Consider the following 27,477-nt stretch of genomic DNA (forward strand, 5'->3'; position numbering starts at 1 on the left):
TGTGTGTGTTTATGTTACCCTTCCATTTTCCCTTCAGATATGACAAGCAATTCTTAGAACACGGGTTATAAACTCTTCTGCTCTGGAGTTCTGTCACCTTTGATTGCACTCAGATGAGGCCAAGGATGTAGTTGCAAAGTAAATCAATAAACAACACTTAAAGGGGTCCTGCAGACACAGGCTGGGTGCAACGCCGCAGCCCTTCTCTGTCCCCAGCTAGATGTGAGGCACTGGAATAGCTCGTGTCCATGGGGCCTTCAACTAATTTGGGATCTGACCCACAAGAACGTAACCAGAACCTACCGGAGTAACGTCAGCATGGAACAGACGGCACTGGGGAAGACGACAGGCCTGCCTCTTTGCCCCATCCTTGCTTGGAGAAATCCAAAGCCCTTACTGAGCGCCTTGCCAACACAGGGACCGAGCAGAGCCGAGCAAGCGCATCAGGCAGGGGGAGCTGAATCAATTCAGGGCTCCACGAAGGCTGGATTCAGAAAGGGGCCACACGCCACTCACTGCAGGCACCTAGGGCCTCTCAGGCCTGCTGTCACACAGAGGGTAACACAGCCACGTAGAGCACAGCTGGGGTGGATCTCCTCGGGAAGCCAAGCGGGATAGTCATAGTCAGCCCTGCGGGCGTTTCAGCTGCCTGGGGCTCCTTGTGCACCCACCCAGCAGTCCCAGGACCTGCTCCTGGTCAGCCTTCCATCAAGCTAACAGGGCTCTACCTCTGTAAGTGGCTCCTCCAACCGGGATTGTAACAGACCCCGTCCGAGCAGCCCGGGCTGGTGGCTGAAGATGTCCCTAAGGAATAGGAAGAGCAGGTTGTTCATCACGTGCAGCTGTCCTACTCTGCAGGACCAACGTGGCACGCGGGGCGAGGGTAAACTCCTGGAGAAGCTCCCGACAGAAACCCTACTTGAATACACTTCCAAAAGCATTCACAGAGCAAATTAACTCCACTGGTTGAATTATTTGGATTTTGGCTTTTGATTTCAGAATCAAAAGCTGTGTAGACACTCTGGTGACCAAGAGGCAGCAATGCTGTCCCCACAGCCAGAAAGGAGGGCTGCTGCCCCTACTGCCTGCACGCTGGGAGAACGCTCCTGTTGCTCGCCCACCTATCAGCTCCTGTTTTTCAGCCCAGCTGCATTCCCATCTCCATTACCTGTTCCAGAGTGCACGGTTACATCGGTGTGCTCCTTGCGCTGGGCATCTGCTTGCTGTTCCCAGCTCCATTGCCTTCCCTCCCTGTGAAATAAAGCAAATTATTCAGGGCAGAAGTGATCTCTTATTTTGGTTGTCTTTATGTTTTGGCGTCTGTTCAGCGCGTTTGTGCTCTGCTTCCAAATCCAGCATCGCCCATGCAGAGCCTGGCGAGGGGAACGTACAGCTGCAGAACACATACTCGTCCTCCGCCCCAGAGCACGGCAGGACCTCACTCTGAGCAAGGTTTTTTGGTGACTCAGGGAGAGCTCCTGCAGGCTCTGTTCTTCTTTTTAGCGTAGGCTGTCCTCACTCCTCAGCATCTCCATGCGGGGGTCCCCGAACCCTGCACACAGAGCTATTTCTCATTGCATGTAACACTGGATGCCACGTGTGCATCACAGAGAAGCTTTGGGATATCAGCCTGGAAAGAAGGCTTCTGAGCTGAACTGACAGACCCAACTGCCCAAGGCCATACACATGCCATTCCTGCGTGGCCAGATCTCCTCCTGAGTAGCACCAGACAACTGAGCTGTACTCAGCACTTGGATGCCTCACTCTGTCTCTGTGCTTCCAGTGCAACAGTCCGTGCCCTTCGTTCAGGCAAACCCCAAACTGAAAGTGGCCAAATTCCTCCCAGTTTCCGTTTAAAGCAGCACCTTGCTCCCATACATCCCCGCAGAGCAAGGGGAACCCATCGCACCCTGCCCAGGCTCACACTGAGCCCAGTGACATGGTCACAGCGCCGCTTCCTATCAGAGCCCCTTCCCGCTGCCACAGGGACCTGCTCTGGGAGCCTGCAGTGCCGAGCACCTGTGGAGCAATTAATTAATACAAATAATCACTCATATTAACTGCAACTGGAATGCAATTCTTCGCATGCCAGCATTGAGGATGTGCTGGCTCAGGGCATAGCTGCAGTGTCTAGTCCCTGAGACCTTTGCGTGCTCTCTCTGGCTGTTAAGAGAATCAGGTGGTGTCGTTCCTAGAAGGTGAATAAATTATTATTGTAAATTACTCTGATGAAGTGGCTTTTATTAGAAAGCCAGACACAAAGGGAGCTTGCTGATTGGCTAGCAGTGATGTCATACCCGGCACAGCACTCAAATGCAGAGATACGAATTTTCTCTTCTATATTTTGTGTGCAATTTTCATTTTATACTGGCAATAAAGCATCACCAGCAGAGCCTCTCACCCTGTGAGTGTGGCGGGGGGTCTGTACTTCTCAAGTGGCTGATGAAAGCAAAGTGGCCTTTGTTCCTCTGTCTTGCAATGAACCTAGGGCTAACAGTTTTTACCCACAAAGGCACTGTGGTTTATTGCTCTATTAAATCCCCATGCTCAAATTTCTTAGATGGGCAGCAGAGAATCTGGAATTTTTTGGCTTGCACGTACCTAAAACCATTCTGATCACAGAGATTTTGCTATTTACAAACTAAAGCTTACAGTGCAGATCAAGTAACATCCCAGCTCCCATTCTGATCTTCGGCAAAAGGCAAGAACAGGGTTTTGAAAATAACCAGGCAGCAAACTTCCAGCAAATTACTTTGAGGCTTCACATCTTGGCCTTTCCTCTCTGCAAAGCAATTGTGAAATTCTGGGTGAGCTTTCAGCGAGGCATACCCAGTGACCAGCCGGCTGCGTGCTACCATTTCTCTTCCCTAATTGAATGCCCTATCAAACTTAGGAAGTTTGCCTAGCAAATGTTCCAGCTTTAATCATTTCTGGATACAAACAGGCAAGCTGGTAGGGCTTGAATACTAGAGCTCGGTACGCATGAAAGCTCCACTCGCCTCTCTGAACTGGAATGAACTTTGAAATGCCAGCAGCTGGGCGAAGCGTGCCTCCCCAGGCTACGGTCAGCTCTGCAGCTACACCGCTGCTGGGCTCCAGCCCCCGCTGAATACACAGACCCAGGGGGAGCAGAAGGCTTTGCACGTGTTACGTATTGCTGAGGTGTACATTTTGATAGGTGGACCAAGTCTAACATTTCCAGCACTGGGAACGAGCTTCTGCTTACTCTCCCTTGATGATGGTTCAAGTCCTTTGTCCTATGAGGGCACAAAACAAAACACATCATTTGGAAGACATGGAACGTCCTGAAAAGCCCCAGAGATTTGCACTGATGAAACTGGGCGCTGAGGGCTGCTGGAGAGCTCAATAGTTGGATTTGGTGTCCCCATCCTGAGGTGGTGACTCTGCAACATCCTCAGTTCCACTTTCTTCCAGGTGGTGTGAGGTTGGAAATCATTGTCTCATCGCCTGGAGATTTGCTGAGCTGCCTACCCCTTGCAGATACCAGCAGCTGCCCTCAGGCTCCTAAAAGTTGAGTCTGAGGCGTTTTAAGCCCCGAAGGTAAAGGTGCACGGGATGTGCTTCTGGGAAAGAGAGGCTGTGAGAGCCTGACCATGAATCAGGAAAAAAGAAAGAGTATGAAGGCAGAAATCCTCGGAGAGGATGCTGTCTGGCTGGGACACATGGTAAGCATCAGCAAAAAGGGTACTGGCTCTCAGGTTTAAGACCTGGAACAGATTCAAATCACCCCTTTTAGATCCGACCTCCCTTCCTGTCTGAGGAAGACAGCAAAGAGGAGAGGGAGCCATGAAACTTGGATCCGGTCCCTGCTTTGCCGTTGCATGGCTTGGCCTGACACCCCTCTTCGCTTTTAACACTGTGCGCAGAGCAGAGAGTTATTAAACGCACCAGAAGATTCTCAAGTAAAACAATTTCATTGTTTTTAAGACATTTGTTATAGCATCTTTGGCATTCTGGCTTGGACCACCACAGACCAGAGCCAAGAAGTTCAGAACAGCCTGTGGATATTGAGTTACTGCTCAGAACCAGATCAAGTTCCAAAACCGCAACCGCTGGCCAAAAAAAGAAGCCTCCACAGAGCAGAATACACCCATGCAGATGGCGCAGACATCAAAATGATCATGCTGGGCCTAACTCTGCTTCCCTTCCTCAAACAGAGCAATATCCTTGCTCACACCTTTGATTTCAGTAGCTTTATTTCCCCAGATGAAGCAGCCGGGCTCTGGAGGAGAATATGGTGCCACCTACTTACCACTTGCCTTACAATGAGAGGTCCTGCGTTGTTTAGCTTTGTAATGAAGTTGTTTTTGATGTACCAGCCAGCTCCTCCCTCTCACTTGAGGCTGGTATTAGAATCACGGCTGGATTATAATACACAGTAAGCTGTTCCGGGGTGATATGAATCAAAGCCCTGAAAGTGGGATTCCGTTTAATTAATCGCAGCTGACAGATGAAGGTATTGATCGTAGATTGAGAGGTTCAGCGTTGGCCTGGAGGATAATTATTGCACTGGGTTAGGGGGATGTTGTTGAATTTCGAGCGATGTGGGAGGGAGGAAATAAGCAAATAATTGCAGCTAATTAGAACTCACGTGAGCACCCCAAATCTAGTTAGAATAATCAACCAACAACAGTTTGATCCAAATGAAAAAGGAAATAACTGCCCAGAGAGATCTAGATGGCTCCCATAAATTCTTCAGCCCCTTGTCTGGGACAAATGTTTTATGGAACCAAGGGCCTAAATAGGGGAAGCAGGAAGGGGAAACAGGCAAGTTTATTGATTGGGAACGCTTGGTTTTGCCCAAGATGTGAGTTAAATAGAAGGGGTTGCTGAAGCTGGAGGATGGCAAAGGGCACGGGATAAGGGGAGATGCTCTCGCCTTCGCCACGCTTTCTCCTACCCGTTGGCGCCGTGCCGCCTCCTGCCAGCCCGCACAGGTGGGACTTCAAATCCACGAACGGGGCGCCGCGGGGCTGCTCCGGGGGGATCAGCCATGCGACTGCTGTCGCCACAGGGATAATGAAAGGTATCTAGGCTAGCAGAGAGGGCAGATGGAGGCAAAGCTGCAGCCAGCAATCTGTGTGCACACACCGACCAACCCACTGCTCCCTGTCCACGGGATCCCCATAATCTCCCAAGGCAGACCTGCTGTTACAAACGCTCTCATCACTAACGCAGCGGGGGCAGCTAAGCAGAGAGAGTGAATGATCTAGCAGGGGGTTAATAAAAGGACTGACGCAGAACAAAAAAGCCTGTCAGACGCCATAAGATGTGCTCTCCACCCCTTCCACCCCTAAGGAAATTAAAAATTGTAGCCTGTGGTGTACACTGTTTGCTCAGCGGGACTGGACGGGGCAATGGGATGTGGAAGGGTGGGATGGGAAGGGGAAGGCTGGGAGTCAAATCTTTGTCATGGCTGTTCTTTCTGAGGCTATATATCAAGCGTTGTTTTTTAAAGGACCAGGATACCTGGTCTCTCAAACCTGATGGGACCAAGCCACGTTTCTGTGTGCTGCTGCCAGCAGCTCATCCTGGAGAGTCAGCTGGATCCTGCCAAGCTGCTCTGCCTGAAACCAAAGTCCACGCTCGCATGTTTCCATGGAAATGGGAAGAGAACAAATGCCTCTGACATGACACCCCTTTTCTGATGTAGATTTGGACCATTTCTAGCATTCCTTCCTACCAAAACCCTTCAGGACTGAATATTTTGCAGGCAGGACCAAAGGGAAAAAAACCATAATCCTATGAAAGAAAATGCACCACGCTTTCTGGTGAGCAGCAACTGAACTCTAAAGCACTTTAATCTACTGAAAACACCCTTTGAGGCAAACAGAGCTCTCTTCTCACACGCACTAAGCACAGCTCAGTAACTCACAGGCTCCTTGTTTCGTACAAGTGGTTAGCGAGGAGCTCTTCCCTCCCCTCTTCAGGCTGTTTGGTGCAAAGTTTCCAGAACCATTCCCCCCTCCAAAGGAACGAAATCCCCGGGCTCCCAGGCGAATCCCCCGCTGCCGATTCCTGCCCGTTATTGTCTGCTTTGCCCTGTGCATTGTCTCCAGCCTCCTCTCACAGCTCTGCCGGCAGGCAGGAGCTGCCGGGCTGCGCAGCACAGGCCCGCAGCGCCCTCTCCCGCGGGCCAGCCCGCTGCAGACCGTGCGGCGCCGCACAGCCGGACGAGGGTCGCTGCGGCACCCAAAGCACCGGGTGCGTACGACCCAGGAGCCCCGCTTGGTTTCGGGGTGCTGTCCCAGTCCCAGCTCCCCGCCTGGTAGGCGAGCGGCTGGGTGTCTCTCACCGGGCAGAGCTGACGTTTCACGAGGGCTGATGGGTGCAGCACCCAAAATAGCAGTAACTTCCAAGCACCTTGAGCCAAGGCCTGCGGCATTTTGGCAAGCAAAGGCAGAAATCCGTGCCGGTGCGCTGCTTTCTATCAACTGCTGGGCACTTCAGATAAAGGCAACCTCTGCTCACAGAGGCTTGCCGGGGGTCTGAGCTTGGCACCAGAGGAGCGTGGAGTGCTCAGCACCCAAGGTCTGACTGCGTCTCGCAGCAGGAACGACTCCCCGCGCTGTTACTCCCCGGGCTGTTCTTGCCCTGCTCAAGCCCCTCGCACCAGGAGCCCCCAGCAGCTGGCTCCTGCCTGCCCCGGGGACCTGTACCTCTCATCCAGGAGGACATGCACAGGAGCATCGCATGCTTTGGGAGAAGAAATAGGAGAGATCTTTTGCAGACCCAAAGGTAAAGCAATGACAAGTTTGGTTCCATAGGGAGTTTGCCTGGATGGTTTGGGATTATTATCATTTTAAAGGACAAGTGCTGGAAGCCAAGGGTATGAATGAAGGAGCTTCATGAATACAGATACGCTGCACGGATAGAATAAATAAAGCTCATCTACAGTCACCATTTCTCTTTCCAAGTGGGTGTAGATAAGGTGTGCCACCTCAGGAGATCCAGAAGAGAATCAGACCTTGTCAACAGAGGCTGGACATTAATCAGTGCCTGAGATGCCAGGCCTGCTAGAAGCAGCTGGCTGAGTGCTTCCCTGCTATCAGGAGTGATGTGCTGGGGAAGTCAGCCTTCCTCCACAAGGAGCAATGCTTCCAGGAAGCAACAGATTTCTGGCTGGCACAAAAACACTTGCAAAGCAGAAGCACTTCTCCCTGACCTCGCTGCGAGGGACTGCAAAAAGTCCTCAGCATCCCAGCCAGCAGGGTCACAGACCTGGCTACACCCACAGGGCGTTCAGCACCATACTGTGGTCGCTGGAATGAACAGTCAGCAAAACAAGTTAGAAAGGGGAAATAAAAAAAAAAAAAGGATTTCAGTTGACCAGAGTATTTCATATGCCCTAAGAGAAAATGAGATGCATGGGGCTGGGCGTGAGCGAGAAGCAGCAGCTCTGGCCACGCAGCGCTGTGCGGAGTCTCAGCCTTGCTCTCCCCACCAAAGGAATTCGCAGCACTTGCTCAGATGCATCTTCAGGTCCTACCCTGCTGGAAAAATGTTTTTTTTTCAAAATATTGCTTCCAGCCACACAGAAATACAGATCACACATCTTGTATAACATTACGTACTCTTAGAGATCTGTCGTGTTGCAGCCCCAGCACAGCCAAACCATTCCGTGCCACACCAACCTTATTTTGCACACTACCTTAGCTCAGCTCACTTGGCACCAGCGCAATTTTCTCTGGGTTTGGGAAGATTGTTCCTGCTTTTCTTGCCATTGTGACACATCCTGCGCACGCCATGGGGGAGGCTAGATGTGGGCGAGTGCAAGCCGGTCTTACGATGGCAGGTTGGCTTCTCTGGGGTTTTAATGGGGCTGAGAGCCTTTTCCAAAATCTACAGCAAGCTGGTGGGCCCACGTTCCTTCTGTGCGCTGCTGATCAAGCCCTGGGAGACTGCATATTTCACTGTCCTCCAAGTCTCATTTGTCTTACACTTGCAGTGAGTGTATGTGTTTGTGGCTTCAGTGAAATATATGACTCTGCTGCTAGGCTATACGAACAAGAATTTATCTGCTCAACAGATTCTGCTGGCTTCCAAGTGCATGATTTATCCTGGAAAAAAACAGCCTAACACTGACAGGATCTCCTGGTGGTACTTCCAGGTGGCCTGTTGTGCGCTGGTGATAGGTTTGGGTTTTTCTTTGTTCTTTTCCTCTTTGTGTTAGCCCTCCCACCACTGCCAGCTGCGCCAACAATGACAGCAATAAGCCTTGGGGCACACAGATACCAAAAAGTGAGTAAATTCCCCTTTTTGTGCTCTAGGCTGAGGAACGGGTCAACTCCGTATTGCCCAAAAGAGACACAGGTAAGGTCCACACGTCCCTGACTGTCACTGAGCGCTCACACGTACCCTGACAGCCAGCCCTGTGCCATGCCCAACCGTGACAGGCCTGGAGACCTGCCCTGGATTTGCTGTATCAGCTGGGGTCATGAAGAGTCCCAGCTTTCCAGGTACTGAAGGTCACAGTTTATTTCTCAGGGGTGACATTGCAGATGAAAAACATAAACGCACAGAACTGACAAAAGGAATCTTTAAAAAAAATATATTTTCTCTTTCAGGTATCTCAAGAGATGAACAGATCTAGATTCACTGGGCTTGACCTTAATGACCTAAGTCCTTTCGCTTGCGTTGTCCTTCTGACTCTTCCCCCTTCACAAAATCACCTCAGAGTCTTCTGCCACGCAGCTCCCAACTCAGCACCTCCAGGGGCCTGCCCCGTGTTATTTGTAGACAGTAAAGGTAGTAAATTTGTAGGCTTCTCTGGTGTCCCACCATCCTGACAGAGTAGCAAGTATTTGCAATTGAAGTTTTTTGAATTTGAAATGCTCTGTCTTACGCAGTTTTTTTTTTTCCTCAGATTCCTCCTAACTGCACCCAAAGTGGGCACACAGCTTGGCTCTGTCTGATGCTCAATTTTCTGCATTTTCTTTTGCTCAGAATAAGAGTCTCATTTTATTGGTGCCTCGCTGTATTTACGATCAGCAAAATTGCTCAGGGTCCCAACTGCGCACACTTTTGTCCTTTTCTTGTCATACAGATATAAGCTGCAGCATGCCGCTTCAGCGAAACAAGCTAAAGGCATTTGGGGGGCACTAGCAGCAGCATTTTACAAATCCTTGGGGATTTGATCTCCTTTTACTTAGAAGACCTTCTGTCCTTGAACTACAGTTTGAACTTTCCACATGAGATGACAATTGCTGAACATTCCCATGCTATTTAGAGGCGTCTTTGCTCTGTTGACAGTGATGACATTAACAGGAAAGCTGTCACTGTCCCGCCACTCCACTTACAGGCAGCAGATGACCGTCACCTCTCAGCTCGTATCATCGGGCTGTATGTGTAGGGATAAGGCTGCTGTGGACCAGGTGTGTCACAGTAATGTAAACCAAAACCGTTCTCTCGTTGGCAGATCTAAAGGTTTAAAACCATTTGGAAGATCTGGAAGGAATCTGGAGTTGACACATCCTAAGTGTCTGAGCTGGCTCATTACCGGGGGGTGGACAGCACAGACCTTTCCAAGGTCAAGGGGTTACCTCATTCTAGGCTGGTTCCCCCAGCTCTTGTTAGCAGAGTTTGCAATTATGATCCGCTGCAGCTCCTGTGCTGCAGATGTCTCTGCACCTGTCTGCAGAATGTGGCTGGTATTACAGCAACCACGCCATTTGCTAGGTTAACAGCTGGACTTGATGATCTCAGAGGTCTTTTCCACCCCAAATGATTCTGTGATGCCACCCGTTACCCACAAGCAGCACCACTGCTGCTCGCTGCCCCGCCAGATTCGAGTTGCTATTTCAGTTCAAACATTCACGGGTGCTGCGAATGTGACAGTCTATGTTTAAACTGCACTCCAGAGCCAGCTGGGAAGTGGGTGGAAATGAATCTTTTGTCGAATAGTTAAACCCCATTTTCTCCAAATTAATTCACAAAGAACGTATCCCTTCACGGATTTTGCAGTTAAAAACAAAGCCAATCTCTCCACCCCCTGCATTATCTGTCAGTTGGGCCACAAAGAATAAAAGAGCTCACTCAGTTGTTACTCATTTGATCACATCATGGAGGAAAAAAAAAGTCTTGGCTTTGAGCTTGGTTCTGAGCCGCCCCACATCAGTTTTTCTACCGTTACATCCAAACATTGTTCCTGCTTTCTGTTTGGAGCTGATCTACAGGGTTACAACCCAGCCTCCAGGGAGCAGCCAGAAGCCCCAGCACGGGCTCACTTGCCTGGCAGCCAAGGCGCACCCCGGTTCTATTTTCGGATTGAATTTACCTCAGTTTGTATTAAATGCCAGGTGTCTGTTTGATATCTCTGCTGCGGTGGCAACTCTCAGATCACATTTGGTTTCCTGTGCACAAAATCCAAGGAGTGACGGATGGCTGGACAGGTGCCCAGCTGAAAGCTCAAGAGCCTAACAGCGAGAAGCATCACAGCACCTGTGACTTCAGCTGAACTTGACAGAGAAAATAACATGCACTGCCACTGAAAATCCAGCCGGCCTCCGGCTCCTGCTCCTCATCTGGCAGCAGCACCCGAGTCAGGCTCACCTACTTTGATAACCTGTGAGGTGCTTAGTGCATCGCTGTGCCCTTTCGCAGTTTAGCATCCCCAGCAGCTGCCCAGAGCTGTCTTTCTCACCTTCAGCTGCCAGCTAAGTGCTAAACTAGTAGCAGTCTCCACAGAATTATCAGCTCTCACCTAAGGGAGCTCTGTTTGGGAAGGGTTTTCTCACACACCTCCCTGTTTGGCATCTCAGGACCTCACTTGAAGTAAAGACCATGCTCAGCAACACCTCGCACTCCACAAGGAAAAGAGTCACAGCATGTCAGACCGCAGACGCCCATTATCTCCTCCCTGACAGTGGTGAATAGCGCTATGCCTGGGAAAGAGACAGGGAGCAGTCCTCCACAGGTCACCCTCCAGACACAGACAACTTCACAGCCCTCCAGGACATTCCTCCAGAGCATCTCTGCTCAAGGCTGAAGCATCCCCATTAATTTAACTTCTGCCCAGAAGCTGGTCCAGATCCACAATCATCTTTGTTGCTCTTCTCTGAAGAATTCTTAATACAAACTATTTCGACACTGATGGGCAACCAAAACTTCTCTTATAAACTAGTGTTTGGCTACACCAAACGTTCAGCCCAAGAGGGATTAGCAGCAGACTTTGGAGCGAGGCACACTGACAAGTCTAATCACTTGCCTTCAGAGATGAATGACCTCCTTTAGGCAGCAAATGGAGTCACTTGCTGTTAAGGGTTTCTTTTGCATGCTCAATTTTTCAGCTGAAGTTAAAATGGGGAAGAATTAAGCGACACAATCTGCTTTGGCAACTGTAGTAGTGAAAGTTCACAGCAGCTATTTCTGAAATCCAAAAAACAGAGGTAGAAAAGGATTGGTTTGCTTTCTTCTACATTTTTGTAAAGACAAAGGAGGAAGAGTCCTCCCTGCGCATTCAGCATTAAAGTGCTTGCAATGCTTTCTCTTGTTTCTTTAGCTCATTTGCTTACTGGCTCTTCTCTTCCAGAGCAATATGATGTGAGCCATCGGTGCTGTATTTCTGCAGGAGAGATGTGCTTTGCTCTAAGGTGGTGAGAACAACCCTAACACCCAAATTAGCCTGAAGATACTGCACAAAAGCATTCATTCCTGCAGCGTTAATAAAGCTGAATCTCCAAGTTCATAAAATGAAGACGACAGCATAAATCGCATGCAAACTTTCAAAATGAAGTCCCTGGAACCTAAACTGGTTGGTCAGCCATACGAGCACAAAGCATTTCCCCTGGGAACTACTTGAGTTTCATCTCAATCTCCTTCAGCCAGCTACATCTCCTTGTCAGACACGTTGCCTAGCCTAGAGGTAACACTTCCTCACAAGAGTTACAGGTGCCTCAAAACTACAAAGGGAAAATGAATTTAGCGCTCAGAGTGCCTCAATAATAACTGCATGCTTATGTAAGTCAAAAGAGACATCAAATAGTATTTATAATAGCACCGATTTTGTTCTGGATTTCTGTGATAGAGTGAGCATTATTTCCAGAGCATAAGGCATTTTCTTTGAAAACTTGTTCAACCCCTTCCCCATATAGCAAGTCTCACCTCCCCTTTGCTTCCCTACCTCCTTTTTGTTTTATGAAACATTTTCTCAGTGTTTCACTTTTCTCAGCCCCATCTCCTCTAGAGAAGGTTCTAGCCCTCCACTCATTCATTGCCCATTTGCGGCAGAGGCTAGAGACCTCTTCTGCCAATTAAGAGGACTCTGGTTTCACAGCAGCAACAATTACTGTCATCGGTTCATTTTACACCAAACCCTCCGGGCCTTACACAGACATTCACACAACGGAAATACCAGGGACAACTTGGATAAAGCAAGCTCTATTGCTAAAACCTCTGTAGACAGATCTAGGGATGAAAGCTGTGCTAGGCACCACAGTTTATGAGTTGTATCGGTTAATATATGACACGGGGATGCATACGAGTCATTTAGAATATGAACTATGAAATACACAAATAGTTTTGGCAGTCTCACTGGTGAAATTCTGAAACAACCGCCTCTCAGTAGACCTATACACAAATTTATTGCAAAACGCGATCTGGGGCTTCAGTTAGCACGTTAAAATGTGCTGAGCTTACAGCACTGGTGCATCACATCAGGCAGCAGGTCTCCTACCTGTGAGAAAGCAGAACCATGTGCCTGAGTGCTACAGCCCCGAGCTCCCGTGTTTTGAGCTGCAGCAGTTTTTGCTCACCCTACTGAATGGCACTAAGAGCCCCTGAGGAGGGTGGAGCAAAGGCAAACCTGGGGCTTTTCTGATTAAGCAGGCTGCAGGATAAGGGCCCACACAGGGCCCTGCTGGGAGGTGGGTCATCGCCAAGGATGAGCAGCACACAGCTGATGTTACATCACCTTGCGCTCTCTCCACCCAACGTGATTCTTTCGGTTCTGCGTGTGATTGGAACAGCAAAACAGCTTCTGAGCCAGAAGAGAGAACTGCTCCCCACAAAGACCCATGCCTAAGATCCAGGCTGTGGCTCCTTCGGACATGCATCAGACACATGCTGAATAAGACAAACAAAAAAGGCAATTTTCATATAGTATTTTTGCTGGTAAAACTGTGTGGCTCTCAGCCAGAGATCATGCCTCTTCCCTCCCTCACACTCACAGAAATCTGACCTAAGCATGTCCTACCCCTTGGCAAAGCAACCTCAGCAGGTCCTCGTGCACAGCTCTGCACACAGACAGACCTAAAAGACAGCAAATGCTTTGGCTTCTCTTGTCTAGTCTCTCCAGGCCTGCCTACATCCTTCTTCCACGGTCTTCTGCCACAGCTAGAGCCTAAATTAAAGCCTAAAGGGTTGCAAATATAAGGCTTCTCAGAGATCTGGTTTTTAGGCATTTTCTTGAATGGTAGTAGAAATAAGTGTCGCGTTCACAACACGTTCTGCCGATGGGGTGGTACTAGGCCAATCTGTCAGAGGCGAGCACTGATGACGCTGTGACACTGGGCGAGCAGTGGCCTCCATCTGACCTCAGAGCTGCGATCCCAACAGACACCGAGCACTGCAAGGCACACTCGCTATCAGGGACACTGGCACTGCTGTTAGCATGAAGTGACACGACCAGAATTTGTAACCTACATAAAAGAATGCAAAGTATGCAGCATAAGATACAATCCACACAACACTGAGTATGTAAATTGGATGGATCTAGGGGACTGAGGAGTATTTTGAGAGCTTCATTTGCAGTGTTCCTTTCCCAGGATAAGATTGGGCATCTGCCATTCATCTTCTGCCTTGCCAAAGACGTTGGAACAGAAGAAAGCATTTGAAGCACTGCTCTGTCCCTACACCCTGCTCATGCAAGATGTATATCCATCCTTTCTCCTGGGCCAGGATATGACCTCAGCATCCAACAGCTCTCACAGGGCTGTTTACAAGGCCAAACATGACAGATAAACAGGCGTTTAGCTGGGCTGTGGCTCTGCAGCTCTCAACACCTGGCAGCGCTGCTCACAGCTGCACCGTCTGCAGGAGGGGGCCAAGTTTGCCATCCCTGCCAGGGGGCTTATGCCAGACCCCAAAGCCCAAGCCAACACGCACGCTGCACGCGCAAGCAGAAACTTTGGGCACAGCTCAAGATTCTGCTCACAAGGGAACATGACGCAACCATCAGCCACGTCCCTCTGTCTTCTGGAAAGGAAACCTCTCCCACCTGGCTCCCCCTCTTTTTGTCGTCCTCCTCTCTTTTCCCCCAAGCACATTATCCCCATGCTAACACCCTTGGGTTTTCTGACTTCTACCTTGCTTCCAGAAGACCTTCTGACAAAGGGTTTAATTCCTCCATTTCTGATGATCTGAGCCATCTGTTCCAGAAACAGAGCAATTGTTCCTGAGCTCAGGCAGCCACTGCCATGAACTTTAGTGGCTCAGGGTGTTCACCAGCACACACAGAGGTTCACTCTTGCTCCAGCTCCCAGGTGTGCAGCAAACCAGGCTCATCACCACAGGGCGCAAGCAATCAGCACTGCAAAATCCAGCAATTTGGTTCAAACTGAAAGCAGCACATAACTCTGGATCTGGATGCTCCCAGCTCCAGCCCTCATGCACCAGCCAAGACAGAAACTGTTCCACCCCCAAAGAAAAAGAGATGCTCTGCACAGCAAGTCTCACTTCTGCAACAACAAGTCTCTAGCATGGTGGTTCCGATTCTGCAGAGCACCCAAACAACTGGCATCTGGCAGCTTCATGCTAGCATTTCTTCCAGACCCTAGTGCTGGGTACAGACAATGCTGATACTAACTAAGTAATTTAAACGGGGACTTGCATCTTTCCTGTGCGATTCCAGTTCTGAAGCACTGCGCTACTGATGAGTGTTTTGCAACTGCCAAGACATGAAAGCGTGTTCGTTATTAACACATCACTATATAATTAGGGGACTTAGCAGGGGACTGGGTATTCACATGTTCTTTTTCCTCTGGCGCTGACAGTGCTAGATGAAAGTCTCTAGGTATCCCGTTAGGTGACAAGTGAAAATGAGTTCTGTGGCCAAAACCAAGCAATTTGGCACAATTTAGAAGAGAGATGGTATTTTCTGCTCAAAAAGGCCCCAGAATTGGAACAGCAGGAGGTGTTACAGATCAAGACTGAGATGCGGTGGCCAAGCTGAGTGTGTGTCTTATGGAGCAGGGAAGCAGTGGGTGCTGAAGTCCAGGACTGAGACATGTTGGCAGAGCTGAGATGGGGAATGTTGCCCAGTTTCTGAGCACAGCACTGATTCTGTATTTTAATTACTCTGCTCATCTGCAGGGCTCAGTACAAACTTTAATCTTCTGAATTTTCCAGGCCTTTATTAGGACCCATCCAAAAAGCCTGGGTGCCACTTGTTCCTACTCCTCCAGCAGCAACCAGTCACACCCACCAAATTCTGCTACTGGCTCTGGCTACATGTCACCAGGCAAGCATCAGAAATGTCTGCACTAACTTCACCGGTAGGGACTGATACATGGTTGCCACTCTATCAAGTTTCCAATTCAGATCAAAGGCCTGCAATCAAAGACAGGAGGATGCGGGATTTCAGGGAGAGGTTTGATAGCGGAGAACACAAAAGAGGGAGTCGGACACACAACACCTGAATAATTGACTTCACGAAGCCTGGGGAACTCAGAGAGAGGCGGTAATACCATGGGAGTGTTGGATACCACAGGAGGGAGCAGCCCTGAAAGCATCTGCAATGCAAATCCTGCCTTGGGTACTGCCTAATGTTTATTAGGTACAGCTGAAGATTTAATTCCAGGCATTAAAGATACGCATGACCGATCCCACCAACAATAAAGGAATTCATAGTTCAAGGAAAACTCCTCCCCTTCCCACACTGTGCACAGGCCTACAATTTAAGCTGGCCAAAGTAGGTCAAAAGAAGAGAGTCCATTTGAATATGCAAATTCAACTTAACAAGGAGTGAAGACAATTGCTTGTGAGTTCAAGCTAAGAAAAACAGGTCTTCATTGCTCCTTTGGGAACTCGAAGCTTTGGCTTTCGCCCCTCCCTGCTATTTCTTCTGCTTGCCCATCTTCATCCCCCTTCCTCTCACTTCCTCCCTAATAAGCTTCTGGCAAACCCCCCAAATTCTCAAAACCGAGCCTGTGATCAGAAAAGTAAACTCACTAACAGCATTAAAAGCTCACAAACCTTTGTGTGTGAGCTTGAGTGGCTACTGAGAGCATGTGCTCTGTGCATAACTCTCCATGGCGAATTTTTTAAAAGAAGCATTTTCTTGCTTGTTTGTCTGCCTCCTGCAGACAGAGTCCCCTTTCCCTCCCCCCCCCTTTTTTTTTTTTGCTGAAGGGAAAAAGTTCAGTTTCCAATAACTGAAGACTGATTAAACCCACCTTCCCTGACATATCCCTTCCGAGTCACAGGCAGCTCATATACTGAAACATCATCAGGAAAAGGATTGGTTATACGAAGAACTTCATATAACCAGGAAGAAGCAGCAAAGGAAAATTGTCGTCATGAGTTTTGATTTAAACTGTTTAGAAACCCACCAAGTCTTACCTTCTCTTCCTATGTTTTATTAAAGGACCCCAGCAAAAGCTCTCAAAATCAGTGTCGCACCTTTGAAATAACACACAGCCCTGCACCAAAAGTAATTAAAAAGGTATTTAATTAATACTTTTTACCTCATCTGAGTCATCTCACATGAAACTATCAGCCTTGTGTCCCTCTCTGTTACCTCTAACTAAATTTTGTGGGACACTTGGTGGCTCACAGGAAAGGAAATAAGGAGATGCATTTCAGTTGTCAGCTGACACTTTCACTTCTAGTTTAGCTGTTACAGGCAAATCTAAATCTGCATTGGCTTAAAACAAATATAAACTGAAAAGCTGCAGATTAGCTCTGTAACTGAATAGGTTCTGTGACGGAACTGCCTTTTTTTAAAAAAAAGAAAAAAACCACCTTATTTTCGTTGGCAGGAACCAAGGTCAAAGCAATCTTTCAATTACCTTTGCAGTCTCATTCAAGTCCACCGATAAAACCGTTCATGGAGGGTGAACACCAGCAGTTTAAGCACACCAAATAGTAGTGGTTCCTCCTGAACAGGTTTGATTTTGTTGATGTGGAAACTGCACCTATTCCGGGAGTGAAAAAGACAACTTTAGTCTTCAGGGCAACAACGCAGAACATGGCATTAGCATCAGATCAAAAACTAATCACCCCAAATTGGAATCGTGGCTAATTCCCTGAAGTACTACTGTATTAGATGGGTTATCTGCTTGCAGCCTAACCCTCTGATGACACAGTACTAATAACGGAGTCCCTGAGCTGTGACAATGTTATGGGTCGTAGCTGCCTTATGGGCATGTCTAATTATGATGTTCTGTGACAAGGCTATAAATACATGTGCTCCCACAGGTGAAGACCTGATTGTACTCAGCAACGAGAGGTTCCAGCAGGTATTTGCTCTGTTCTCCAACAACACAGCACTGCTTGCTTGAACCAGAGGGCTGCTTATGGTTGTGGGAGCCCTCCAGGCCTATACCCTAGGGACTCGAAGAGTATGGAAACAAGCGAGATTTCATAATCACATATATATCAAATGTCAGCAGGAAAAGTGCCAAAGGGAAAAAGAGTAAATTTGTTCAGGTGAAAAAGCCAACTGACAAAACCCGAAGACCACCTGAGCAAATGCAAAGAGGGATTGCATATTAACAGACCAACACTGATGGGCTAAATACAGGTCTAAGTGCTGTAATCAGCCTTTTAAGGGGCACTGAAGCAGGTAGCTATTTGAAGAGAAAGAACCACCTGAAGGATTTCTTGAACAATGGGGAAGGTGGCTAGGCCCCCACTTTGTTTGCAGGATATGGTTCTTAAAACTCACTACATTTTAAGAGCCTAGAGCAGCACAATAAAGTGTCCGTGCACACCACCCACTGCCAGGTGAGGCCTATTTTTAGCCTTTCCCTCCCAAATTCCAGTCCTGCCCACCTCCGAACCCTCTGTCTTCACTTGCTCCTAGGAGTAACATCACAGGAGCAAAATCATCGAGGCAGTCAGTCCTTTTTGAGAAGGGCTAGTAAGAAAGGCAATCTGATGAGCAGCACAGTAACCACACAGGGCCAGAGCAATGAGCCACGAGACTCACGTAGATGAGCCACTGTCCAAATACCCGTTCTTGTAATCTAGAAAAAAGTATCAGCAAGAAGCCTTCCTATCTCTTTCACTGTTTGTTTTGTCAGAGTCAAAGAAAATGACAATCATTCACAACAAAGAACTGAGTAGGAAAATTATCAGCTGCCTCAGCCAACGCACTGTGGCACACAGTTGTCAAACTCCCGCAAATTTTGTCGTTAAGCCTTAGAGCTAAGATTTCCGTGATTTCTAAAGCAGCCCAGAAAGTTTCCCTTTCATTAAGGAGGGAAAGCCTCTCTCCTGACTTGTTACGACACCTGTGTGACAGGCTGAGGCAGACAACAACGGATGCCTTCCCACTGCTCCCTGCTAAACCCAGCACAGGCTGCCTCACAGGAACGTGGGCAGAGACCTGAAGTAATGTAACCTGGGGAAGGCATGAAAGAGGCTGAGAGCTAAAGCTGCACTGCTGAGATAAAGGTTGATGAACATGAAGAGCAGAAACAGCGCATGGGGCTATACAGGTGCTGGGAAGGCATAGAGGGAAAGGGGAACAGACTCCCCGCTCCCCACAGAATCACAGAATTGAAGGGATTGGAAGGGACCTCAAAAGACCATCGGGTCCAACCCCCCTGCCAAAGCAGGTTCCTTAGAGCAGGCTACCCAGGTAGGCGTCCAGACGGGCCTTGAATATCTCCAGAGAAGGAGACTCCACAACCTCCCTGGGCAACCTGTTCCAGTGCTCCATCACCCTCACTGTGAAGAAGTGAAGAAGTTCTTTCGCATGTTGGTGTGGAACTTCCTGTGCTCTATCTTGTAGCCATTACTCCTCGTCCTATCCACACAAACCACTGAAAAGAGGTTGGCCAAATCCCTCTGTCTCCCACACCTCAGGTATCCATACACATTGATGAGATCGACACACCACAGCGCTTGCTCCCCGCTGACCTGAGGGGCCGGGGCCAGGCTCCTCGGGGCCGGATGGAGGAGCCTCAGAGGCCAGAGGCAACCCTGAGGCGCGCTGAGGCGGCCCTGGGCTGCCCCGCCCGCCATTTCCCCTCACGAAGCGCCGCCGCGCTGGCACTCCTCCGGCCTTATTCTCGTAGCTCAGCTACGCCCGCCGCACCGCCGCGCCCTGCCGCAGGTACGCAGAATGCGCAGCGTTAGGAGAGCCTGCGCACTCGATTTAGAGCCCGCCTCGATTCCCGAAGCGGCTTTACGGCAGTCGGCGCCGGGCGGAGGCGGGGCGCTACGGAGGCGGCGTAAGGAGGGGCGGCCGCCCGCCTTCCCCTCAGACGTGGCGGCGGGGGCGGCCGCGATGTGGCGGCGGGCGCTGTGCGTGGGGCTGCTGGCCCTGGCGCTGGGCTACCTGTGCATGCTGGGCCCCCAGCTGCCTCCCTCGGCCCTGCAGCTCCTCCCCGCCTCGCTGCTGGGGGGACTGCGCCGGGCCCGCTCCCTCGAGAGCCGCATGGTGGCGGCCTGGCAGGCGGCCATCGTCCGCCCAGCGCGGGGCTGGGCGCGCGTCGCCGTCGGGTAGGTCACCTACGTGTCTGGGTGCGTTTATAGCTATATATATACACCTATATGCGTGGGTGTGAGGGGGGGGTGGGCCTCAACTGCCACACGGAGCTGTCACCTAATGCTGCATTGTGTCAGCTATCGCATCGTGTCACCCCTCGTGTCACGTCGCCCAGCGCATCGCCAGAAACCAACAGCGAGAGCCCAAGCGGTGAGCGAGCAGCTTGTGGTGGCCTGGAGGTGCTGTAGGGTGGGCGTCCCCGCTTTGGGACGGAGCAGGGACACCGTGGGCTGAGGTGTGAGGTGCTGGGGTCAGGCAGCTCCTGAGGTGGCAGCTGGTGAGCGCAGGTGTGAGCCCCTGGGCCTTGTGTGAGGGAGGTGACGGGCCGGAAAGCCTCAGGTAGGGGGGCTGAAGGGTGCTGCGTGGTTCGGGACAGGTTGGCAAGCCCGACTCGGGAGACCTTGTCCCCTGTTTGCTGGCCTGTAAAACAATTTTATACACAGAGGCTGAGTGAGTGGCTTGGAGCTACTGGGCCGTTCCCTGGAAGGTGGCGATTGGGGAGCATGGACTGGCAATAAATAGGTGCGAGAGGCAGGTTTAGGGAGTGGGGCAGGGAGTGAAGCCGTCACGATAGGAGAAAATGAACTGGGTAAAGGCAGAGATGGCAACGTAAGCAAAGAAATGGGAGCGGGAATGGTGAGGAGAAAGTGGTAGACATCGAGAATACCTGTGTGTGCATGGGGAAATCCAACACCCTTTCTCTTTTTAAACTGCAAAGAGGGTAAGGGGAAAGTTCAGGAATATCACATTGATCTTAAAAGCTGGGTTTAAGTGTGACCATTAATCTTGCTGTTATATATAGCATTTGACTCACTTTCTTTTAAATAAAAGGATGTGACAGGATAACTTGACTTTGATGCAAGGTTTGGCCTCCAAGTGTTGGAAAAAGTTATTCAGCGTAATGGCTGCATAGCTAATGTAGGACTAGTTGGAGTCTTGCTCTTGCAGTATGGTCGATGCAAGCTTTTTCCCCTGAATATGCGACACTTCTAGTGTCCCCTTTAGTCTTCTCTTATGCCATGCCTTCATTGGAAAAAAGACAGTTATCTTCAATTTAGTCCTTTCTTCTTTGCTTTAAAGGGACTGAATATATATAAATAGATACACATAATAGATACACACCCCAAACACCCAGGGCCTCAATGTTCAACAGCAAAATAAGTTCATTAGTAGCATATCCCTGCTGTTAGGGCAGTTTATTAAAAGCAAGAAGTGTGTTAGCAGAGGAATGGCAGGGAGGGAGAACAAAGACAGCTGGAGGATGATTAGAAGGGTCTCACTTGAAAGAGCTGTGACTTGCTTTCTGTCCCCTTGCATCTTTAATGATCCATTAAAACATAAGATTGCTGCCCTTTTGCTGCAGTGAGTTTGTGGCTAGAATGCTGTTGAAGCTTATTGTTTCTTTCTTTTGTCTGCTGTGCAAGGGGATTTTTCTCCCTTAGTATATGATGCAGAGTGCAGAGGATTTCCGATCAAATAGGAGCTGTGTTACCTCGTGCACTGAAAACCCTTGAGGTTTTTAATGTCCTTTATTCAGTGTGATGCAGCCTTCACATGTTGCAGCCCAAGTCGTGCATGAAAGGTCACCGATGAGGAGGAAAGACTGTGCGTTTCAAGCTGACATTGGTATTTGGAGTGTTGTAGACAGATGCAGAGCAAGCTGAAGATCCTGGGAAAGCTTTATAGGTTGTTTGGATCACTGTCATGGAAGCATGGGGCAAAGGAGCAGCAAATGCCCTTAGAGCAGTTCCAGAAGATGCTATAGTAATTGCTCATGTGATCTCAGTAAATACTTTGTTTATATTAGTGTCTCTCTGAAACCAAGGAATAGGAATGAGGGCAAGCACTCATAAACTTCCCCTAAAATACACCAGTAGAGCATGTAAGATGTTTCCTACGGGCCTGGTTCCAGTGCAGAAACTTTCCTGCTCTCTGCTCTGAATTGGGCTCGCTGTGTTTAAATTGCTGTAATTTATAAAAAGCGGGGACTGGAAGGTTTGAGCGGCAGGTCTGATGTCACCTAAGGCTGGATCTGCCGAAATAGTTCTTGTAACTTCCCAAGTGGCGCTGGATTTTTCTCCTGCTTCGCTATTTGAGAGAAAGAGACATGCCACTTCTGGAAATTGGGGATGGTTCTTTTGAAATTGCAGTCTTCAAATGTTTTGACTGAAAAGTGGCTCTCTTGACTTCTTGTAAACAGAATCACTCCAGGTACAGGGTGTTTGTGTATGTGCTTTTGCTTTTTATTAGCAGTAGTTGAAACTCAAGAGGCTGATCTAGTGGGCTGAAATACTTTCAGTTTTGTTTTTAACAGTTCTGAATTGCCTGCAGGTTTTAAACCAGAACTAGAACAATAAAAGCTTCTTTATTTTAAGAATTAAAAGTTAAAAATGCTATTATTATTGTGCCTGCTCTTTTTAGAGTAAGCCTAAACAGCAAGCAAAGTGCAAAATGTAATGCAACATTTACAACCACCTTTAAACATGAACAACTTACACTTTGTTTTAATTTAGCAGAATGTTCAAAATCCACCTCTTCAGTGCTGTGATGGAGCAAAATAAAGAGAGAGCACTTCAGTAAAAATTTAGAAAATTCATATCCCTGTGGAAATTTTTTTTTTTTTAATTTGGTTGGTTGTTTTTCCTGAGGGCCGCCCAGATTTAACAGCAAACATCACTGGCTGGGAAGTGAAGTCATTGTATTGTGTCCCAGGCACCCTAACATATGCTGGCTTTCCCCACGATGCATTTTCCTTCTCTCTTTCAGCGTCAACGCCTGCGTGGACGTGGTTCTGTCCGGCGTGAAGTTGCTGGAGGCGCTTGGTCTTGAACCTGGGGATGGAAAAAACCACGCTGTCCTGACCTCCCGGCAGGACCTGAAGGAAGCATTTGCACACTTCATGGAGAAAGGGGCGGCTGCCGAGCGCTTCTTCAGCGATGCGGAGTCTTTCCATCACATAGCACGGACAGCCTCGGAGTACCCAGGTGCCCAGGTATGTCCTCCATGGGAAGACAGGTTTTGAGAAGTACAGTTCTTCCATTCTGCATCGTTGGTGACTTTTGTTCTCTGTCTAGTGAGAGCTCTAATCGTTTAGGAAAAAACAGAGAACAGAACTCTGCACCTGCCCCAAACTGAAGGGTTTTGAATGGTCTGTCCCTTGGTTGCCTTTCCCAAACTGAAATACCAGCCCAAGATTACCTCTATAAGGATAGTACTGAAGACATTTTTATGTTTCATGGGAGCCAGATGGGATTGATGCTGTAAAAGAGGCTCTAACATCTTGTAGTGAGGCAGGAAGTAAGGAAAAAATCCCCACATGAGAAGTTACGAACACGCTGATCAGCTCTAGGACCTTAATGCAGGGTTTAAATTCTCTCTAGAAGTAGGGATGATGGAAAGAACTCAGTGATTTTCCTGAAGCTTCGCTTTCCAAAAGCAAAGTTCTGTTGCTCTAATTTATGCTGGGTCTTCTGAATCTAGCTGGATATCTGCTTGACAGCTAATTTCTACAGACTATTTAATGCTGCCTTATATGCAGTTTGCCAGCTGCTTTTGAAAATCTGGCCTTTTATTGGTCAAGACTTTTGCATGTTGGCTTGTTTCTCGATGTTTGCTACATGGGCTTTCTGGAATCACTTGATTATCAGCTGTATCTTTCTACAGCTTGTTTTCTGTCACCTCTTGGCACCTGTGGTCCTCGTGACAGATCTATGTCCTTTAGATTCAGAGCTCACATAGGTGTTTTCTTACTAGAAAGTTTGACCTTTCTTACCTGAAGAAACTTTCACAGTTCTGCTCACTTTGTGTGGGCATAGATGGCAGGTTTAACCCTGAAATACTGTAGTTTTCAAATGACTGCTTGTCTGCCCGCTGATTAAAAAAAACAAGTTACCAATTGCCACAGAAAATCTGCACTGAAGTAGGAGGGACTGTTTGTTAAAAATCAGTTGATTTGCACAGGGCTGTGAATTACCTGAAGGCAAATATTTAGACTTTAAGAAGAGAACACTTAAGTTGTTGGCATCTGACAGTGAATTGTAAAATGGTTTTGCCTTCAGCCCCACTAAGCTTTCCTAAATTCTCTAATGCTGGAACCTTTCTAGAAGCTAAAATCTGAAGCCTGTACTAAGGACTAAGCACGTGTAAAGCTATCAAAGCAAGGGAATGCCCATACCTGCCTCGATCTGTTTTACAGCTTTACGTAGGAGGAAACGCTGCTCTCATTGGTCAGAAGCTTGCAGCAAATCCAGACCTGAAGGTAGGTGTGCCAAAAGTTTTATGCTCTTCACTCGGCTTTAAGGAGTCTCAAATCTATTCTTTCTGTAATGGTTTACAGCTTATTGCTCCCTTGGAGTTACTGGCTTCTGTCTTAACTTTCTTTCTAATAAAACAAATACGGATCCCTGTGCTGTGCTGACTCTTATTTTTTGCTTATTTAATAAAAGTGGCTTCTTGTTTTCACACGGTCATGCGGAGGCCACATTGTTGGAAACAGATTAGTGTAAGGTCCTCCATCTTTCAGTGAGCTTGCAAGAGTGAAGAGAGTTTGGTTCTAAAGCTGTGATGTCTTAAGTATTTCTGTACCGCGCATAACAAATCCTGAAAGGAAATATATTCTCCTGTAAGAGAACTATCTTGTTCATCAGCAGCTACTGGGAAGAGATGAAATGTGGGACTAATGCATGCATAGAATGGCTTCACACAAAATGAGATGGCTACTTCAATGCACCGAAATGCTGGCAGGGGACATGGCAGGGGATCCTTGATTGTTTTAATTGTTTTCTAGATCCTCCTTTGTGGCCCAGTTGGTCCCAAGCTCCACAAACTACTTGATGACAATGTGGTTGTGCCACCTGAATCCATGCAGGAAAGAGATGAATTCCATCTCATCTTGGAGTATCAAGCAGGTACCGTGCCAAAGGCTGAATGTTGGATGGAACCCTGACCATCACTAAGAGATGCCTGGTTTTACAGTTATTTGTTTTTTTTTTTTTTTTTTTGAATTGGTTAAAAGGACTGTGTAAGTTATCAGTACTGGCAGCTGTCACTGGGCTAATCTGGTAATTCTGTGCACTGCAGGGAGCTGTGGTAGGGGAGCAAACATCTTAAACTCCTTTGAAACTTTATTCCTTTGTAATGCAGTTACTGTAAATACTGACTCATGCTGCTGTGCTGCCATCCCCTTGGTTCTGTATTCTTGTATGCTATGGCCTATAAAAACCATGTATACTTTTTGTTTTGTGGTATATATCCTAAGTAGACCCGGAGGTATAATTCTGCTGCCGATAGCTGTTAATTGGGTGCAGTCATGGTATGAAACCGTGCCTTCAGATTCCAGCAGGATATCCCAAAATAATCTGTAGATATGTGGTTTGATTGGCTGCTCTTCTGAGTTGGTTCGCTCCTCTTTGCTTCGCCCTAGGTGAAGAGTGGGGACAGGTGAAAGCACCCAATGCCAACCGCTTTATCTTCTCCCACGACCTATCAAACGGCGCCTTAAATATGCTGGAAGTGTTCGTGTCCAGCTTGGATGAATTTCAGCCAGATCTTGTGGTGCTCTCAGGACTTCACATGATGGAAGGCCAGAGCAAGGAGATGCGACACAGACGACTAATGGAGGTAAGATACTTAAATCTCCTTAATTTCCATTCCAACAAATGCTCCATAGCAAACTCCGAGCTTCCCAGGCTTGAACTTGTAATAAGGTGCATCTTATTTCTGTCTCCCACTGTATGCACCCCTTCGTTCCTTCTGTTTCTTTTCAAATGTGTTTGAGGTGTTGTTTTTCACCTTTTCCTCTGCCCCTGCAGGCTGTGGCCTCCATCTCTGACATCCCTACTGACATTCCTATACACCTGGAGTTGGCCAGTATGACTGACCAGGATTTTATGAGCAACATTGTGCATCAGGTAACAAAAAGGACATGCTCTTTTCATCAGTTTGCTTTTCTTTAGTATCACAATGCGCAGACTGGTAGATGAATATAGAAATAAAAAAATAAAATGAGGCTTATCCATTTGAAGAAAAATTGAGAAGATGGATTTAATATCTGCTGATGCATTCTGAACAGTTTTTCTTTACTGAGCTTACCAGTCTCCTCTGGGCAGCAGAGAACTGCAATGACTCGTGGCCTAGCAGAGGCCAGATCTGTCTTCTTTAGCTCACAGAGGGTATTCCTTTTAGAAGGGTCTGACTGTGAGGTTTCATATAGGAGGTATCTTAAAAGGCTTTTGGTTGATCATCAATTCTGGGGTTTTGCAGTATTTCTTTCCTGCAAATCCCAACGTTTCAGCTGACACAGCTCTAATCCCAGCATTATGTTTCATGTGGATGTGATGTTCTGTTGCTCTTTAATGTCAAAGTGCACATCTAGAAAACAAATTTCAGAAATAGCCAGCAGGCTGTGATGCACTTTAGTAAAAACAATACTGTGAAGGAGAACCCAGAAGTCCGATCTGTCTCTGAAGGAAGAACTGTTGTTCCTGTTAGCAGGTCTTTCCCTTGGTGAACTCCATCGGGCTGAACGAGCAGGAGCTGCTCTTCCTCACACAGTCAGCCTCTGGTCCCCACGCCTCCCTTGCTTCCTGGAATGGCATCCCTGATGTGGGCGTAGTCAGCGACATCCTCTTCTGGGTCCTGAAGGAGCACGGGAAGACCACGGACCGGGCCTCTGATCTCACACGCATCCACTTCCACACCCTGGCCTACCACATCCTTGCCACGGTGGACGGGTTCTGGGGCAACCAGGTTGCTGCCGTGGCTGCTGGAGCTAGAGCGGCAGGGGCTCAGGCCTGCGCGACTGAAACCATTGACACCAGCAAAGTCTTTCTGAAAGCTCCTCTGGAGTTTGTGACCTCCCAGATAGAGGCATCTTCCAAAATATCCTTAAATCCAGATGAGCCAGTAGTGCATTGGCACAGAGAAGGCATCTCATTCCATTTCACACCCGTTTTGGTGTGTAAGGATCCTGTCCGGACCGTGGGACTCGGGGATGCTATTTCAGCTGAAGGACTGCTATATTCAGAAGCGTATCCTCAGTAGGAGGCAAAGGCCCTCCTTTGTCTCCAGTACTGTATGGTGTCTGAGGAACCATGCTCTTCTCATTACGATTTCAGGCAGCGGTGATATAGGAACAGAATCAGGGTGTGCTATGTTTTCTGGACGTAAGTGAAAAAGAGCCAAAGAATAATTCCAGGTATAAACTGTCAGATACATTCCAGTCACTTTGCAGCAACTAAAACATTTCACGTTGAAGTGCAAAGGTTTTAGTATTTAATGTGAAAATTGGCTTTTCTTTGTCTTAAGCATGCGGGGAGGGGAACAAATGCCAAAATGCCTGTCTGGAGTAGGTTTGCTCTTTGGGTCTTGTCTGTTAGTGCTGGAAAGTGCTGCAGCCAGGAGAATTTCTTGTGTGTGGATCCCAGGCTGAGCACAGCAGTGCTCAGCCCTGCCTTGCTTCTGATAAAGTAAAAATAAAAGGCTCTTGCATTATCTCCTCTCAGCACACTGCTACATGGCAAGAGCCAACCTTCTGTTTGCTTGGTGCGATGATGAAATCTATTACTGACAAAATTACCTCTCAACCTCAGCGCCCCTCGTGCTGGAGGGAGCCACAGCCCTGAAATGTGACGCACGCTGTACCTCCTCCCCACGTGCACAGAGGAAACCAGACTCAAGGCAGTGTAGGTGATTTTGGGTCTCTTGTCTCTGCAATTATTGGTATTCAACTGAGTCCTAGTTGC

General features: G+C 48.2%; 1 protein-coding gene across 2 annotated transcripts; it reads left to right on the plus strand.

Annotated features, from left to right (window-relative positions):
• The first annotated feature begins 19,346 nt into the window (after window positions 1–19,346).
• Window positions 19,347–27,267, plus strand: ADPGK (ADP dependent glucokinase). 2 transcript variants are annotated; one of them, XM_035566661.2, is made up of 7 exons: window positions 19,347–19,689; window positions 22,502–22,727; window positions 23,931–23,993; window positions 24,522–24,642; window positions 25,158–25,354; window positions 25,546–25,644; window positions 26,225–27,267. In XM_035566661.2, the coding sequence occupies exons 1-7, from the start codon at window positions 19,475–19,477 to the stop codon at window positions 26,774–26,776; spliced, it is 1,473 nt and encodes a 490-aa protein (XP_035422554.1). In that variant the 5' UTR covers window positions 19,347–19,474; the 3' UTR covers window positions 26,777–27,267. The 2 variants fall into 2 exon arrangements, with proteins under 2 accessions (XP_035422554.1, XP_035422555.1); XM_035566662.2 differs by having other exon boundaries at window positions 19,363–19,689; window positions 26,228–27,267.
• Window positions 27,268–27,477: the final 210 nt, after the last annotated feature.

The sequence above is a fragment of the Cygnus atratus genome, chromosome 11, assembly GCF_013377495.2.
Source record: "Cygnus atratus isolate AKBS03 ecotype Queensland, Australia chromosome 11, CAtr_DNAZoo_HiC_assembly, whole genome shotgun sequence".
Classification (NCBI taxonomy): Eukaryota; Metazoa; Chordata; class Aves; order Anseriformes; family Anatidae; genus Cygnus; species Cygnus atratus.